This window comes from Rattus norvegicus, chromosome 10 (genome assembly GCF_036323735.1).
Source record: "Rattus norvegicus strain BN/NHsdMcwi chromosome 10, GRCr8, whole genome shotgun sequence".
Lineage (NCBI taxonomy): Eukaryota > Metazoa > Chordata > Mammalia > Rodentia > Muridae > Rattus > Rattus norvegicus.
In genome coordinates this window covers 39,525,428-39,542,021 of record NC_086028.1, presented here as the reverse complement: position 1 = coordinate 39,542,021, position 16,594 = coordinate 39,525,428, and the positions used below count along the sequence as shown (strand labels likewise).

The 16,594-nt window shown below is 51.4% G+C and overlaps 2 protein-coding genes across 15 annotated transcripts in view; one reads left to right on the top strand and one right to left on the bottom strand.

The window, feature by feature from the left end:
• Positions 1-4,263, top strand: part of Tnip1 (TNFAIP3 interacting protein 1) — a 47,280-nt gene extending 43,017 nt beyond the window's left edge. For 8 of the 14 annotated variants that reach the window (XM_063269497.1, XM_063269504.1, XM_063269498.1 and 5 more), the window contains 5 exons: positions 221-346; positions 808-873; positions 1,134-1,325; positions 2,330-2,420; positions 3,479-4,259. In XM_063269497.1, the coding sequence (XP_063125567.1) occupies positions 221-346; positions 808-873; positions 1,134-1,325; positions 2,330-2,420; positions 3,479-3,513 (510 nt within the window). In that variant the 3' untranslated portion in view covers positions 3,514-4,259. Of the gene's footprint in view, positions 1-220; positions 347-807; positions 874-1,133; positions 1,326-2,329; positions 2,421-3,478 lie in introns of all 14 variants that reach the window. The other 6 variants (XM_063269505.1, XM_063269503.1, XM_063269499.1 and 3 more) reach the window with 2 other exon arrangements.
• Positions 4,264-4,615: 352 nt separating this feature from the next.
• On the bottom strand, positions 4,616-12,687 carry Gpx3 (glutathione peroxidase 3). Its single transcript, NM_022525.4, has 5 exons — positions 12,450-12,687; positions 7,870-8,023; positions 6,344-6,461; positions 5,872-5,971; positions 4,616-5,560 (listed from the first exon to the last, which is right to left on the bottom strand). Exons 1-5 carry the CDS (start codon positions 12,534-12,536, stop codon positions 5,339-5,341), a joined length of 681 nt encoding a protein of 226 aa, NP_071970.2. The 5' UTR covers positions 12,537-12,687; the 3' UTR covers positions 4,616-5,338.
• Positions 12,688-16,594: the final 3,907 nt, after the last annotated feature.

Genomic DNA, 16,594 nt, shown 5'->3' with positions numbered 1-16,594 from the left:
AGCAATCTCTCCAGCCCATGTTTTTACTTTTTCATTGTAAGCCAATAATTCCTTTGTTCACATGAAATCTTTTCTCGAAGTCTAGAGTATGAGATAAAAGAAAACGGAATTATTCTGGTAAAGTTGGATTTCCCCCACAGCCCAGTGCAAAACATGGATTCAGGGCCTAAGCGTGAAGTCTAGCAGACTACCACATCCCTCATCTCCCCATCTCCTCCAGGTAAAGATCTTTGAAGAGGACTTCCAGAGGGAACGGAGTGACCGTGAGCGCATGAACGAAGAGAAGGAGGAGCTGAAGAAGCAGGTGGAGAAGCTGCAGGCCCAGGTCACCCTGACCACTGCCCAGGTAGAGCCCTGTCCTGGCCTTGTGGGCTAGAGGGTCCTGGGAATTTGCTGGACCACGTCCAGCTCTACTGCCCCAGCTCTCTTTTGACCTCTGCCAGTGCCTTGTCCTATGAACTCTGTATAAGGTTGAGGTCTAGCTAAGGTGTTCCGGCTCTGACTCACCATCAGTGTTGATGCGAAGTTGAGTGTCGCTGTATTCTATAGTAGATAAGCTTGGGGAGTAAAATTAATAAGAGTAGAATGCAAAGGTATTAGCGAGAAGGCACGTATCAGCCCTCCTGACCTGTGTTCAGGCCATCCAGGAAGAGCAGGGGCCCCCAGAGATAACAGCACAGCTTCTGCTGTGCCCCTCAGTCCCCTTCCTGCGACTTCCCAAGCTTGAGTGGTGCCCTGGGCCTCAGCCATCTGTCAGAGTTTGCTTTGGTTTTTCATCAATGGTGAGGCCTCTCCTTCCTCTTCTAGCTCAGAACACTCAAAGAGGAGGAGAAGGCCAAGGAAGCCCTCAAACAACAGAAGAGGAAGGCAAAGGTAAGCAGCTGGAGGGGTGGGCGGCATGCACCCCGACCACCTTCAGGGGCGCGCGTGTGTGTGTGTGTGTGTGTGTGTGTGTGCGCGCGCGCGCTGGCATGAGTGCCAACAGAGGAGTCATCTATGACCAGGGTCCCCAGGCCTCTGCCTGTGTCCCAGCCCACCTTGCCTTCTGAGAGCTAAGGTTCCGGCTACAGGGCAACGAGGTGGGTACCACTGGGGGTTGGCAGACCAGAGGCAGATATGAGTTTTTCTTGCAGGCCTCAGGAGAGCGCTACCATGTGGAACCCCACCCTGAGCACCTTTGTGGCGCCTATCCCTATGCCTACCCACCCATGCCAGCCATGGTACCTCACCATGCATACAAGGACTGGTCCCAGATCCGATACCCTCCACCCCCTGTGCCCATGGAGCACCCGCCCCCACACCCCAACTCTCGTCTCTTCCATCTGGTGAGTCCTGTGTCCTCCTTTCTTCAGATTCTGACTAGAGAGTGGGTAACAAACTGCTGTCTGGTGGTTTCTGAGACAGGGTGGTTGTGGGCAGGGATATAGGCCTGGCCCTGGGTTGCTCTCCTTGGGGTCAAGACTTTGCAGTCCCTAGCTGCTCAGTACCACAGGTGTCAAAGGGAGACCTGGTAGGAGTGCAGAGTAGGAAGGACGGTGTCCAGCTGGGTACCGTGGTCTGCTGTGTCAGCTCTGACCTTCACCATGCTTCCCCCCCCCTTCCTCTGCCTTCTTTCTCTCCTCTCTCTCTGTTCTTCCTGCTTTCTCTCCTCTCTCTCTGTTCTTCCTGCTTTCTCTCGTTTCTTTCTCTTCTTATTTGGCTCCTCTCCTTTCCCTATATTTTTCCCTCACTCCCGAGAGCTATTGTCCCCTGCCCTTCTGCAGTCTCTCTAACAGCCCCACTTCAGATGTGCCCAGCTCTTCCCTCAGTGGGTATGGGCGCCTCCTGTCTCTTAGACCTTCTCCCCTACACACACGTTCAAACATGGGTGTGGATGCCGTGTGTAGATTAGGATACGGTGGCTTATGCCTGTAGTCTCAGCCCAGCTGAGAGAAGATGATTGCCTACAAGTTTGAGCTGTAGATGGAGACTCCACCTCAGAAAACAAAAGAGGGAGGTAGGCATAGACTGGGAGGCTACACTTGGCCACTTTGCTTAACTGAATGAGATACAGCCCTTAGGGTTTGGCACTTTGCTTCTGTGCATTTAGTTCTATTCTGGCTGTGGCTTTGGAACGTGGCTGTGGATTCTTTCTTTTTCCTTTAGTTTGTTTGTTTGTTTTCTGAGACAGTTTTTCTATACAGCTCTGACTGACCTGGAACTCACTTAGTAGATCGGGCTGACCAAATCGGAAATCTGCCTGCCTCTGCTTCCAGAGTTCTGGGACCAAAGGCGTGTGACACCATGCCTGGCTCAGTTGTGGATTCTTAAAACACCCATCTTATTGCAGCCAGAGTACACCTGGCGTCCACCCTGTGCAGGAATTCGGAATCAGAACTCTCAAGTGATGGACCCGCCCCCAGACAGGCCTGCAGAGCCAGGTGAGCGTGGGTTCCCCTGGGAGAGAGGACTTTTACCTGACAGCATTGACTCAGAACTTCCAAGGTTTTAGCCCATGATCACTTGGCCCTTTGGTGGTACTGCCTCTCATAGTAGGGTATGTAGTAGAGTAGGTCTGTTCTCCAGGAAACAAGGAAGCATCCCCTTCAAGGGTACTGTACTTGCCAGTGACTTTGGTTTACCCTTAGGACCTGACCACTTAACTGTTTTAGTGTGGGAGCCCTGTGAGCTAGCTGGTCACTACGCTCTTAAATGTCTCCCTTGGAAAACATTCAAAGCCCTGTAGTTGGTGGTGGTGCATGCTTTTAATCCCAGTGCTCAGGAGGCAGAGACAGGCAGATCTCTAAGTTTGAACCCAGCCTGGTCTACAGAGTGAGTTCCAGGACAGTCAGGGCTACACAGAGAAACCCTGCTCAGAACAAAACATTTAAGATGCAAGTAGTGTAGATTCCTTAGATGTTTGAAAACACAATAGCAAGGCCAGATTGGAACTTCAGGAAACTCCCTCCGTCTGGCCACAGAGTCTGGAGCTACAAGCTTGTCAGAGGCTTGAGTCCTTACTCCCTGCAGGAAGCCTGCAGGACTCTGGAAATACCATCTTGAGAAGTGGATGAGTAGGTACAACAGAGGACGTTTCCCCAGAGGGTCTCTGAAGACCTTTGGGGCTGTCTTAGTGAGTGGCAGAGGATGGCTTGCTAGACAGGCCTGACCCCTTTCCCAGTACTTAATTTTGGGATTTGGAGACTGACAGACTGAGTTCAGATCTCAGCTCCAGAACATTATAAATCTGGAACTGGGGATGGGTTTTTGTACCTCTTTGTCCTAGCTTCCTCCTCTGTCACAGTGGGTAACAAATGACCTCCTCCTCAGGGCTGGTCCAGGTTGCATGATGAGTGTCCTAGACACACAGTCTGGTACTCAGTAGCATACAATGACTAGCTGTGGATACACTGGTGGGGAGGCCTGAATTAGCATCCCTGGGAGACTGAGACTGACCAGACCACATGATCGTGAAGCTTCAAAACTTTTGTTTATCTAGAGTCTGCAGACAATGACTGTGACGGGCCCCAGTGAGACTGCAGCGGGTCACTTGGTTCTGCCTTCATCTTTCAGAGCCAGCTGACCTCAGATTGCCAAAAGTGTAAAGGCCATGTGCATGTTCAGTGTGACCCAAGCCTTGGCAGAACAGAGGCTGGGAGGGGCAGATGGCCACATCCCCAGCCAAGCTCTAGCTGTTTACAAGACTAGGAAGAATCTACCCGTGAGGCCTCCACCAGGTTCTTCTGGATGCAGCCAGGAGAAACTCAACACCCTGCCTCTTGCCAAGACCAGGAGGCCTCACCTGGCTTTGACCTGCCATCTGTTGCCGAGGCCACTGGCTTCCATCCTAAGAGTGGGGTGCAACAAGACCCCTTCCTCTCAGAACCTCAAAGACTTGGTTCCAGGCTCTCCAGAGACCACACCCAGTTCGTGTGCATGTGCTGTTTTTGCTTCAAGCTCAGTAGCAGGACCTGCCCTGCACCCCCTGCTCCTTACCCCTCTGTGAGGAGTTAGGGAAGAGGGCTTTGTCTCTAGAGCAGAAGAGAACAACGGGATGGCCTGATGCTGTCATGCTCTCCACTGCACCTGTGTCGGCCTCCTGAGAGCCACCATGATCTGGAATGAAGGCCACACCAGCCAGGTCTGCTAAAGGGCCCCAGACTGAAGATGACCTCAGCCCCCACAGTTATGTCTATGGTGCCAGAGGTCTGTATTAAGGTAGCTGCTGTTACTAGGCAGCTGTTTGCACAAATCTTGGACATAAATCCAACTTGAGGATCTACATTTTGTGACGTGATTTTTTTATGCCCTTGTGGTCATGGTTCTGGTCCTACTTCAGCACCCCTTTCCCGCATAGCCCTGAGAATGCTGCTAGCGTGTTAGGGGAACCCAGTTGTGGTGGGAAGATCCTAGGCAAAGGACTGGGGGTAGAAACGACACCCTCTCAGCCCTCAATGCCCTGGGGAAGGTGGGTGAGGACACGCTGATGGGAACTGGGTCACAGACTCAGTAGCTGGGCAAAGGCTGCAGTGTGGGCCCCAAAGCACGCCCTGTGTCTGTCTCTTCCTTTACCCTCCCTTGTCTCCATCTCCAATCTCCACCTCCCACCATTGAGAAAATTTCAAGTAGGCAGAACTGCTGCAGAAAGACGTTTATTGGGCAGATGGGGTGCGAGAGATGCCAGTGGACAGAGTGAGAAGAAGGCATGTCCTCCAGAGAGGGGGATGGTGTCCCTGCCTGGGAGCCTAAGCCTGAATGCACTAAGGGCTGGCACCACAGACGGGCTCAGGGGAGGCCCGCCCACAAGGGCTTCGGGCCCCTCCTTCATGGAGACACCACCCCTGACTTGGAGCACATGGCCATCGTGCTCACCATTGTCTCGGCTCTTCTCAGGAGCACTGTGGGATGGGGTTGGAGACTTAGGAGGGTCCTTCAGGAGGGATGAAGGAGGCTGGTGGCATAGTGAGCCCGGATGTGTCATGTGGGCATATGGGAGATGCTGGCCCCAAGAATGATGTTCAGGTTTGAGCAGGACCATTGGACTTAGAACTTGTGTTTGCTTTGGGCTCATTTGGAACGGGAAGCTGGAGAAAGTGTGAAGGTGTTGTACCAAACCGTGAGCACAGATGGTCTGTCCCTGGGTTCCAGGCAGGCAGTGCATGGCACACAGTGGGACAGTTGCCACGTGTGCACAGTGGTACAGGCACACAGTTGTGCCAAGCTTGTCTTTTATGTAATAAGGAAGGGAATCTGGGATGTATGTGTAGAATGATTCCGTTTTTTGCTTCCTTCCTGAAGAGCCCCTCCCCAGCCCTTGCATGATGGGCAGGGGATGGGGTGGGGTGGGGTAGGGCATCAGTTACTTCCCTCTGGCCCCCAGGGCTGCCTGCCGCCTCATATAGGACAGGATGTCCATCTTGACGTTGCTGACTGTGGTCCGGTGGTACCAGCGCATAATTGGTATGCCATCTGGCCCCACCAGGAACTTCTCAAAGTTCCAGCGGATGTCATGGATCTTCATGGGTTCCCAAAAGAGGCGGCCAGGTGAGCCCAGGAGTTCCGCAGTGGGAGGGCAGGAGTTCTGGAGCAGGGGTGAGGGGGCATCAGTCTTAACTTGAGGCTCCTCTAACCTCCCCTCCCTTCCCTTCCAAGGAGAAAACTGTCTGGCACTGAGGGAAGGGCCCCAGTTTGGGAACAAGAACACTGGACTGTTCACCTGTATGGTAACTGGAAGTTGTAGGCCCCTGAGATGCCCTGTGGGCCCTGTCTTCTCTCTCCAGTAGGTTGCTGGGACCATGGGTCTGCCAAGCCCTCTCACGGGACCACTAGACCAATGCCAGGGCTCTGGGCCGAGCAGATAGGGGGAGCTTCCTCCAGATTACCCACTCTCACCTTCAGGAAAGTGTAGAACTTCTGCTCTTTCTCCCCGTTCACGTCTCCTTTCTCAAAGAGCTGGAAATTAGGCACAAAGCCCCCACCCGGTCGAACGTACCTGGGAGGAATGTACTTGAGTGAGTCTAGAGGAACCACACTAGCTCAGAACTAAGATGGCGGGACTGAGGGGGAGGAGTCTAGGAGTCTCTTATCAAGCTCATGACTTGCGTGGACATACATAGGCCCAGTGTGTATTTGCCATCTGAGCCCCTTCTCTGTACCCACCCCACATGCCTCTCTACCCTACATGTGCCACCCAGTTACCCTTAGCCTCCTGTTTCCTATCCCCTCCCCTCATTCCATTAAACCCCAAACTGGGGTGGGGATTGGGGAGCAGAGTGAGTGGCTGACATGGAGACAGTCAACCAATATCTACAGGCCCTGAGCCTCTGCCCCAAAGAGACCACCATCTCCAGCCTGGAGAACTCACTTGAGACTAGGCAGGATCTCCGAGTTCTCGCCTGGCTCCTGTTTGCCAAATTGGTTGCAAGGGAAGCCCAGAATGACCAGGCCGAATGGGCCAAGTTCTTCTTGTAGTGCATTCAGTTCTTGCCCAGGGAGAGAGAAGAGAACAGATGATGAGCTTGCCTCAACACCCTGTTCCCCAAATGCCCTCCAGACCTCTGGAAACTGAGGCCCGAGGAGGGAGGATTTTCCCAGGTGACCCCGAGAGCCGGTGGCAAGGCTGACTTAGGTCCTTTCCTGACTCCAGTCTGGGAGCAGTGGAGGTTTGGGAGACAAGTCAGGAATATGCTTCCCCACATCAGTCACACGCCCACTGCCTGTGTCAGTGAGCTGAGGTCTCGTATTGGCCCCTGGGCAGAAAGCTGAGGACTCTCTTAGGGTGGTTGGAGGGCAATATTCACATCCCTCTCAACTGGGAATTCAGGACCCAGGAGAGGCCTCAGCTAGCTCACCAGTTCCCTTGGCACCCCTGCAATTAAGAGCAGTACCATCACCCAGCCTGTCTCTTCAGAGATGCACTGTACTGTCCAAGGACTAGACAAAAGCACTGGGCACTGAGCTGTGGAACCACTCCCCCCATCTGCAGATCCAGAAACTCCTGTAGGTGACAGCCAGGTGGTGGAGGTCTACTTGGCCCCAAAGTGTTTTGCCCCTGGAGCCATCAAGCTTTGGCCTGATTTGATTGTTCCTTAGGCTTCTGACTGTCCTCACTGAGAGGAAAAGGAGACATGGGCTCCAGTCAGATGCTGGGTTCAGCCATTGCCAGCCTTGTGGTCCTAATTGTTTATACTTGCTGAGCCCAGGTGGCCTTTCCAGAATGAATACAAAGTTAGGCTGAGCTAGTCTGTCTTTAAGTTTGCGTTAGGATGAACTATTGAGCTGGGCAGTGGTGGCACACGCCTTTCTTTGATCTCAGCATTTAGGAGGCAAGTGGACCTCTGAGTTTGAGGTTGGCTTGGTCTACAGAGCAAGTTTGAGTACAGCCAGGGTTACGCAAAAATTCTGTCATGAAAAAATAACAAAAAAGAATGAACTGTTGGATACTACAGCTCCAGGACCCCTTCCCTCTTCCCCATCAGCTTCCTCCAGAGCTTCAAACTAGCGGGACTCAGTCTCCAGAGTGGAGCCAAGAGATGGGCTCAGATGGATAGGGTTTGGGGGAGAGGAGGCCTTCTCAGCCAGAACAAGCTACAGCTACCTCTGTCCTCTGACTCCAGTCAGGGGGAGCAAGTAGGCACACAGCCGAGGTGACTGAGGTAAGCCCTAGGGTGAAGAGAGATAGCAGCGACTTCCTCGAATCCATCCAAAGACCATCAGACCTCAGGCTTAAATAATTATCTCCAGAAAATATGAGATACGGTAGAGCCGGGATGCAAACCTTGTTCTGTCCGTCACCACCACCCTTTCCCCCTTGCACCTCATGGGATTAAAGTGTGCCCAAAAGACAGAAATGGCTCCAAATTCAGCAGCAAGACATGTGGGAGCTCTTACCAAGGTATTGGTCTGTCAGACCTCAGTAGCTGGCTACGTTGACAAAGAGGATGTATTTGCCAGCATACTGCTTAAAAGGAATGTATTCCTCCCCATCGATGGTAAGGGCTCCATACTCGTAGATGGTACCGCTCATACCGCCATGGCAGTCTGTCTGGAAGAGAAGAAGGTGGACACCAGGGAACTATTAGAGTAGACACCTTTAGGACACTTCTCCACCTTCTGGACATGGATGGCTCCTAACAGGGAGAGAGTGCCTTACCCAGGACAACAAAACTGGAACTGGACTAAAACTGAGGTCTCCTAATTCCTCATCTCCCGAACCTGAGACGCTTGAGGACCTAGTAAGCATTTGCAGTAATCACTTAGGGAGTGCTGTGGAACTCTGAAGTTAGCAACAATCACTTTCGTACTTCATAGGCAGTTGGGCTGGGTTGGTCTGAGAAGCCCAGTTGGATGGCTGCTACAGAAGTCCAGACAAATATGAGGCAGCCTGGGCTCAGTGACTGGGAAGGAGGCCCTGGACAGAAAGGATGTGTCAAGATGTTGAGAATGAGTCAGAGCCTCCCAGTCTGGAAGACTGGAAAGACAAGGCATGAGGAAGCAGGGATGTGGGAACAGGATCCTAGAGTATGGAATGATTTGTCACGAGTCCTCACTGTGACACCCAGAGTGAAGACGCAGTGGGTATTAACCCATACACCCTCCTGTGTCCAGCTGCCACACTACAGGCTACCTCCAGGAGAATAGGGAGCAAGCATAGGACACAGTGGGGTATGCCAGAGTATCCAGGTTTGCACCCCAGCCCTGCCACCAGCTCAGTGCTATCTTAACCATTTCTCCTCCCGAGCCGCCCATCACACTGGACCAGCTATTTTTAACTGAAAGAGGCCCACCCCTCACCCCCCACCTCACCCCCAACAGGGACAACGAAACTCCAGGGCTACTTTTGAAGTGAGAGAACCTCATGGGAAGGGAAAATCACTCCCTCTTCCCTCTGGTTCTAGAAAACTTGCTGCCAAAGCAAGGTCATCCGCCTAACTGGGTGAAGGAGCCATCCAGGCAGTGGGGCACAGTGGAATGCCTCTGTCACTGCAGGCCTGACTAACCTGATGAGTCTGGCTGCCTTTGCTGGGTCATCCCTGACAGATAACACCCCTCCTGACTGTGGTGCAAAGTCCCTGCTTTCCAGGAGTCTAAATACTGCAAGTGTTGGACGGAATGCTCAGCTGGACAGCCCTGCCTGAGGCATCTGAAGCCCCAGCTGGGGTCACTTCAACCCTAAAAGGCAAACAGCATCAGGCTTGGGGGCATACATCAGTAATGCCAGCATCAGAGGCTGAAGCAGGAGATGGAGCATTTAGGGCTAGCCTGGGCTACATAGGGATACCCTGCCTCAACAAGAACACCACATACAAACAGCAGGATACAACCCCTGCTACCTCCCTGCGTGTTGCCTCACCTTCATACCAAGCTGAGTCTCAGATGTGGGGAGGAGATCCCAGGGATTGACTGACTGAATAATGGGAACTTTGGAACGCTGGTAGGTCCAGCTTCTTCAGATAGTTTTGAGGGAAGGAGATATGAGGAGCCCCTTGAGTTAGATTCTGTTATCTTTACGGGCTACGTGGCCCTGAGGGAACCATTCTAATCCTTTGGGCTTTGGTCTGAGAGGTTAATTCCATTTGCCTCTCCAAGTGTGTTTTTGTTGTTTTGTTTGGCTGTGTGCCCATGCAGTTAACGTGTGGGAGGCAAAGAAGAGAACCGTGAAAATTTCCCTATTATGTCATTACATTGATTTACTTACTTGGGAGAGAATGTCACAGCATGTAGAGATCAAAGGACAACTTGGAAGAGTCAGTGCATTCCTACATGTGGGTTCCAGGAGTCAAACTCAGGTCCTCAAGCTTGGTTATGAGCATCCTCGCCCCCTGAGCCATGTTGCTGGCCCTCTCAGCTTGTGCTCAGTATCTGACTAGGCAGGCAGTGAGCTCCTGGATCTCTCTGCCCCACCACTGTCGGCACATGTGGCCATACCTGGCTTTTACATGGATGCTGGGGATTTGAACTCAGGTCCTCTTGCTTCCATAACAATGATTTTGCTCACCGAGTTTGAGAAACTGCTGACAGATTAAAACAGGCTTGGGCCAGCAGAACATAGAGATTACCTGCATGCAGCCAAGGGCCAAAGGCCTGTGAGGGTCATAGTAAGGAGAGGCCTTAATTGTTTGCTAGCTGTCCTATGAAATGCATAGTGACAACTGCCATGCTTTCTAGGGAGGGGAGAATGGGACTCATGCTGGGAGCCCAGGCTAGCATGGGTTAGAGGGTGGTCTGTGATGAATGAGCCATAGATTATACTCACCAACTCAGCCCCCACAAAACCTCTGCTTCCTTCCTCTGGGTCCATAGAATCCAAAGCCCTGTTCCTCCACCAAGGAGGCCAGAGAAGAGGACTGAGAGGGAATGAAGTATAAGGGGGGGAGGGGGATACCCTGAGCCAGGCTTCCTGGTCCATGTCCCTACTCCATCTTCCTACACCCACTGGTGGGATGTCGGGAACATGACAGACAGGTCTGAGAGGTAGGAGACTGCAGCTGGACCCAGCTGGCCTCTGGCAGTGTCTGACCACCCCTCCCCCGCTCAGGATTCCAGCCTGTCAACTCTGAGATGTAGTGGGATTCAGGGCCACTTAAGGCCTTTCAGCCTTGATATCAGCCTGTGGTCCCATGATGCTCTCTGCCTTGTGCAGTCACCTAGAAACCGGCGGTTACTAGGATGCCACGTCAGCAGCTGGTAGTCCACAGCTCTGCAAAGCCTTTTGCAGCTGTAAACTGGACCAGACAGAGGCTTTCCCTGTCACTGCCCCTCCCTTTGAGTCGAGAGGACATCTTTTAGCGGCTGCATCGCACTGGGTCTGCACATGTCCCCTCCCTGTTCCCTTGTCCTGAAGTTGGATCGAGATAAGCAGTTGCATCCCAGAAGCCATAACTATAGCATGTTAACGCCAAGGACCTGGGAGACCAGACAGGCATGCCTGGGCTGTGCGGAGCCAGGAGCCAGCCTCGGCTGGTTATGAGATAAGCTCCCACCTCACCCTAAGATTTTTCTAGACTGCTCACTCTTCCCTGTGAACTCGCCCATCTCTCCCTCATTGCGTGCACATCACAGGGCTATGAGTTTCCTGCAGCCTCCTTAGGACAGGGTTCAACCCCCACCCCAAGCAGTTCCCACTCTAAAATCATGGGCCTAGTGCCCCAGTCCATGTGGACCCCAACCCAACTCCACACCCAAATCTTGAACCCTGTCCTGTCTCTGTCCTAGAAAATGTCTACTGAGCTGGTGATTAGGAACAGGCTGGAGAGAAAACCAAGGCGTTGCAGGTACCCTAGCTGTTTAAACTAAACTTCTGAAGAGAGAAAGGGGCTTAAAAACGAACCACCGGCTGGAGAGATGACTCAGCAGTTAAGAGCACTGACTGCTCTTCCAAGGTCCTGAGTTCAAATTCCCAGCAACCACATGGTGGCTCACAGCCATCTGTAATGGGCGTCTTCTGGTGTGTCTGAAGACAGCAACAGTGTACGCACATACATGAAATGAGTAAATAAATCTTTAAAAAATAGCAACAAACAGGAACCACCCTTGGGGCTCTCTAAGAGGTGGACAGAATCTGGAAACAGCATTGTGGACGTAAAGATCTTAGAAGGAAGACCCAGAGGATTTTAGAAACTCAAACCAAGAGCCTACTCAGTTTTGTGCATGTGCATGCAAACGTGCATGCAGGGGTGCATGGTGAGTGTGAAGTTGGGAGACCATTATCTCTTTTCTTTGGTTCCGTCCGTCTCTACTGCTTTCTGCATCCTCACCCTAGGGAAGAGGAGAGTCCAGCAGTGGCCTGACCAAGGAGAGAAGCATGCCACAGCATCCGCCCTCAGCCTCCTGGTTTCTATTCCAGCTCAGGGTGCCACAGCTGGACTAGAATAGACGAAGAATGCTTCCTGGCCTGGGTTGGCTTCTCTGGCTACAGTGTCTGCTCCATGCGAGGCAGGCCAGTAAGCTGTGAATAGAGAGGGCAAGTGGAGGGTCCCATAGCCTTCCAGCCATCCTCTCCAGCTAAGCCCTGCTGATGGAGAAACTGAGGCCCCCAAAAGGGATGCGCCTCCAAGTCAAATTCTTCCTGTCACAAATCTGCCCGTATGAGTGAAGAGGCTTTCAGCCCGCCCTCCCGCCCCGCAGTGATTTTTTTAGGAGTGTGGCCACCAGCTGCACTCTCCTGATTGTAGTGGGGGGAAAGCCCACACCTTCTCCCCAAAACCACTGAGTGGGACAGTCAATCCCAGATATCTGGATGTGGCAACGCGACCCCGAGATGACGTGGAAGAGAATGTATGAACTCGAGGAAGACTGTCCTCCTGAGTTCGTACTGCCCTCTGATGCACACGGGTCTGCGTTGGAAGGGCGCAGAGACCGAGGGTCACAAGTGGGGTCCCCGGTGCCTCTGGGAAAGCAGTGGCTCTCCCAGTCGCGCAGTGGACACCTGTGTGCAATGGACTACTCCTGAGCCCTGGAGGTTCACTCACCTTGGACTTCTCTTGTCCCCGGCCCGGCGGAACAAACCCGGCCAGGAGCAGGGACAGGAGGCAGGATGCCCGAAGGATCCGGGCCATGGCGGGCTGGGGCGCGTCTTGGGGTGGCCACCGTCCGTCTGAGGTGTCCGAAGCGCCCAGCCACATTTCAAGCCCTCCACTGTGGCCAATCCGCAGCCAGGCCGGAGGCTTCCTAGCCAATAGCAACGCGGTTAGGATTTAAAGGGCAAGACATTCCCGCCCCTTTTTTCCCCCCTCTACCCAGACCCGAGGCGACAGTGACACAAGCTTAGGAGGGAGAGAAGGGAGTCAGCTGCCGGGGAAGAGCAGGAGATGGGCGCGGCCAGGGTTCTAGACAATACCCAGGACGCAGCTTTTTTTCCTCTAGCTCTGAAAAACCTAGGGCCCCGAGGACTTAAAAGAACATAGAACCCATTAGTGCAAAAGAAGCAGTGTGTGAGCCAGGTGTAGAGACTCACGCCTGTAATCCCAGAATCCAAAAAGCTGAAGCAGGAAGATTGCATAGGATCAGTGCAATCTGTAGCCTTAGCTACAGACTGAGACCCTGCACCAACTGGGGAATGTAGCTTAGTGGTACAACACTTGACCAGCACGCATGAGATCATAGGTTTAGTTCAATCCCAGCATTGGCAAAACAGGGGAATCTGTAAATATGGTGGCTTTTAAATTCAACCTCCTCCTTGGTTAAGTTATGAATAACAGTTCAGGTGAGTAGAGACTAGAAAATACACACACACACACACACACACTTTTTTTAAATTAGCACATAAAAACTATGTGTCTATCTCTGTGGTCTTAAGCTCATTACTTTCCCTCTCTGAACCTCAGTTTCCCCAGCTGTAACATTGGGATTGGTTAATGAGCTCCACGGCCTTCCAGGCTCTGGCTGAATGATGTTCTTCTAAATGGTAGACCTAGTCTAGGAGTCTCTTGAGGGTAAACAACAGGTGTTTAATATTTGTTGAATCAGTCATTAAATCATTAAATTAGTTTGTGCTTTCATGGAAGGTCAGGGCAAGCATCTCTAGATTGAGGGCTTTCAGGCTTCATCCAGTCTGCAATAAGGAACTGGTGCTTCCCGTCTTGCTACTACAGTGGGCTGGGAAGATGTTAGGACAGTCCTGGGCTGCACAGCAGAACCACTGTGTTGCACTCTCTAAGGCCTCTCCCTTCACACATATTGCTGTTGCAGAAGGCATTCTAAGGTACCTGACCCCAGTCTTGGTCATGTGAGCCCTAGGATTAGGTGCCTTCTAGAAAGTTCCTGACTCAGAAATGTTTTGAGGTACCACGCTTTCCCGATGATTCAGGAAGTTAATGTGACCCGTGGAATTTGGAATTTTCTGCATTCTTAAGGCCTTGCCCCACCCTGGGGCTGGTGAAACAGCTCAGCAGGTAAGAGCTCTCACAAGGCTGTGCAGTAAAACAGTTCCCAAACTGATAACTTGAGTTTACTCTCCGGAACCAAGGGTGGAAGGAAGGAACCAGTTTCTGAAAGTTGACCTCCAGCCTCCAGCGCGACAATAATAAATAAACAAACTCACTGTGTTGAAGTAGAAAGCACCAGGAAAGCCCTTATAGCATGGAGACAACGTGACGGGCTGACACAGTAAGTTCTCAATTGATGTCACTATTCTAAAACCTTAAGTCCCTGAGGCCGAGCATCATTTGAGCCCTTTATGAGAATTCCTGCAGCAAATCTGTGACAGATAACATCCAGAATCCAGTCTCTGGTCCGTGTTGTTCTGTTACCCTTTGCTCTCTGTCCTCTGGCAGTGACACACAATATTCATGCTTTGGGTTTCAAATAACTGTGCTTATTAACGGTGCTGGTTGGATTGGGTTGGTTTTTGTTTCATTCAACTTGACACAAGCTGGAGTCATCTAGGAAGATGGGAGCCACAGTTGAGGATTGCCTCCATCAGACTGGCCTGGGGGCAAGCCCGTGGGGCATTTTCTTGATTGATAATTGATGTAGAAGGACCCAGGCCACTATGGGTGGTCTTCACATGTATAAGAAAGCAAACTGTTGCCTGGATGTAGTGACCCAGGCCTTTAATCCCAGCCCTTGGGAGGCAAAGAAAAAAGTAAATGGATCTCTGTGAGTTCAAGGCCAGCCTGGTCTACAAAGCAAATTCTGAGACAACAGAGGAAAGAAAGAAAGAAAGAAACAAAGAAAGAAAGAAAAAGAATGAAAGAGAAAGAATGAGAGAGAGAGAGAGAGAGAGAGAGAGAGAGAGAGAGAGAGAGAGGGAGAGAGAGAGAGAGAGAGAGGAAAGAAGGAAAGAAAGAAGAAAGAAAGCTGTTGTACTCTACACGGAGGAGGCATGAATCCCCATGACTCTGAGGTGACTATGGAGGCTGAGGTTGTGAATGGCAGGTTCAAAACCAGTCTGAGTATCCAGCTCCAGGTCAGGCTGTATTGTACATAGCAAGACCCTGTTTCAGAAAAAAGAGGAGGAGGAAGAAGCTCCCCCTCAAATAACCAATAGCCTGAACTACAAAATAAAACAAAAACTCCTTTCCTAAAACCAACCAGGCATCTCTTAGATGATCCTGAAGGCTGGTAACATAACCTGTGACCCCATTACGTGGGGTACCGTGGGGAGGATCACAAGTTCAAGATCAGCCTGGATAACTTAGTAAATGTCTGTCTTAACTTTTTTTTTTTCTTTTCTTTTCTTTTTTGGAGCTGGGGACCGAACCCAGGGCCTTGCACTTGCTAGGCAAGCGCTCTACCACTGAGCTAAGTCCCCAACCCCTGTCTTAACTTTTAAGAAAAAATACAGTGGGGAATGTAGCTCAGTTTGTAGAGCGCTTTCCCTGCACCACTGAATCCTGTGTCCCAGCTCCAGCACCACAGGCAGGAGGATCACAGGCTGGAGATCAACCTGAGCCATGAAAGACCCTGTCTGAAGAGGAGGAGGAAGAGGGGGAGAAGGAAGAGGAGGAGGGGGAGGGGGAGAGGGAGAGGAGGAGGGGGAAGGGGGAGGCATAAGCAGCTAGATTAGATGTGATGGTTCACACCTATAATCTCAGCATTCGGGACTTTGAAGCAGAAGGATTACTGGCACAAGGCCAACCTGGTCTCCAGAGAGTTCCAGGACAGCCCTGTACCCAGTGAGAGCCTGTCTGTCTAGAGGACAGAGACAGGGGTGGAGACACAGAGAGACCAACCTTTGAAGCCGATCTGGTAGGTTTGATGATGTTCTCCACCAAGCAGCTTCCATTTGCCCTCAGGTTAAAGTTCAAATTCTTTCAGTGACTCAGATCCTGCCTACTTCATCTTCTGGCCTCTCTTCCAATTTTGTCTTGCTCAGCTGGACAGAACGGTTTCTGTCTTCAGCCTACAACTCAGCCTCTCCTGCCGCCTTTCTCCGTGTGCTGCCCTCCACCCTACCACCAGGCCTCCCCTCTTTACCTAACCCTAATTTTCTCCTACCAGGTCAGGACTCTGCTTATGTCTCTTCCAGAGTGCTACTTAGATCCACTGGGTTTGTTTTGGTTTGGGGTTTGGGGGATCCTTCGGATTGTTTGTTTTTGAGACAGGGTCTCACTACATAGCCCTGGCTGTCCTGGAACTCACTATGTAGACCAAGCTGGCCTCCAACTCACAGAGATCTTCCTTTTTCTGCCTCCTGAGTGCTGAGATTAAAGTTTGCGCCCCCACACCTGACCCTGTTTTTACTAGTTCCTAGAATATTCAACGCCCTCTACCTCAGCTCTAGTACGCTTCTTGTGTACCCTTGAGTGTAGGCGAGTAGATTTATGAAGGAAAAGTTAAAAAGAACTCCTAAGAGAGATTTTCTTCCTTCCTTCCTTCCTTCCTTCCTTCCTTCCTTCCTTCCTTCCTTCCTTCATTTCATTTTCTTTTTCAAATTTGTTACGTAGCCTTTTGTTTTAAATGCTCAGCTTTCATTTCTTTGGAGACCTGGCACCTGTGCCACCACACATAGCAGTGTGTCCCCAGCTAACGTAATTTCTTGATTTTGTTTTGATGTCTATTTATCTTGAAACAGCTCCCACCCCATCATCATAGCCTGCTTATTTTTTTCACACTGAATTATAAGGTGTACGAAATCTTCATTTGCAGCAGTTCAAATGAGGCTTGACACGTA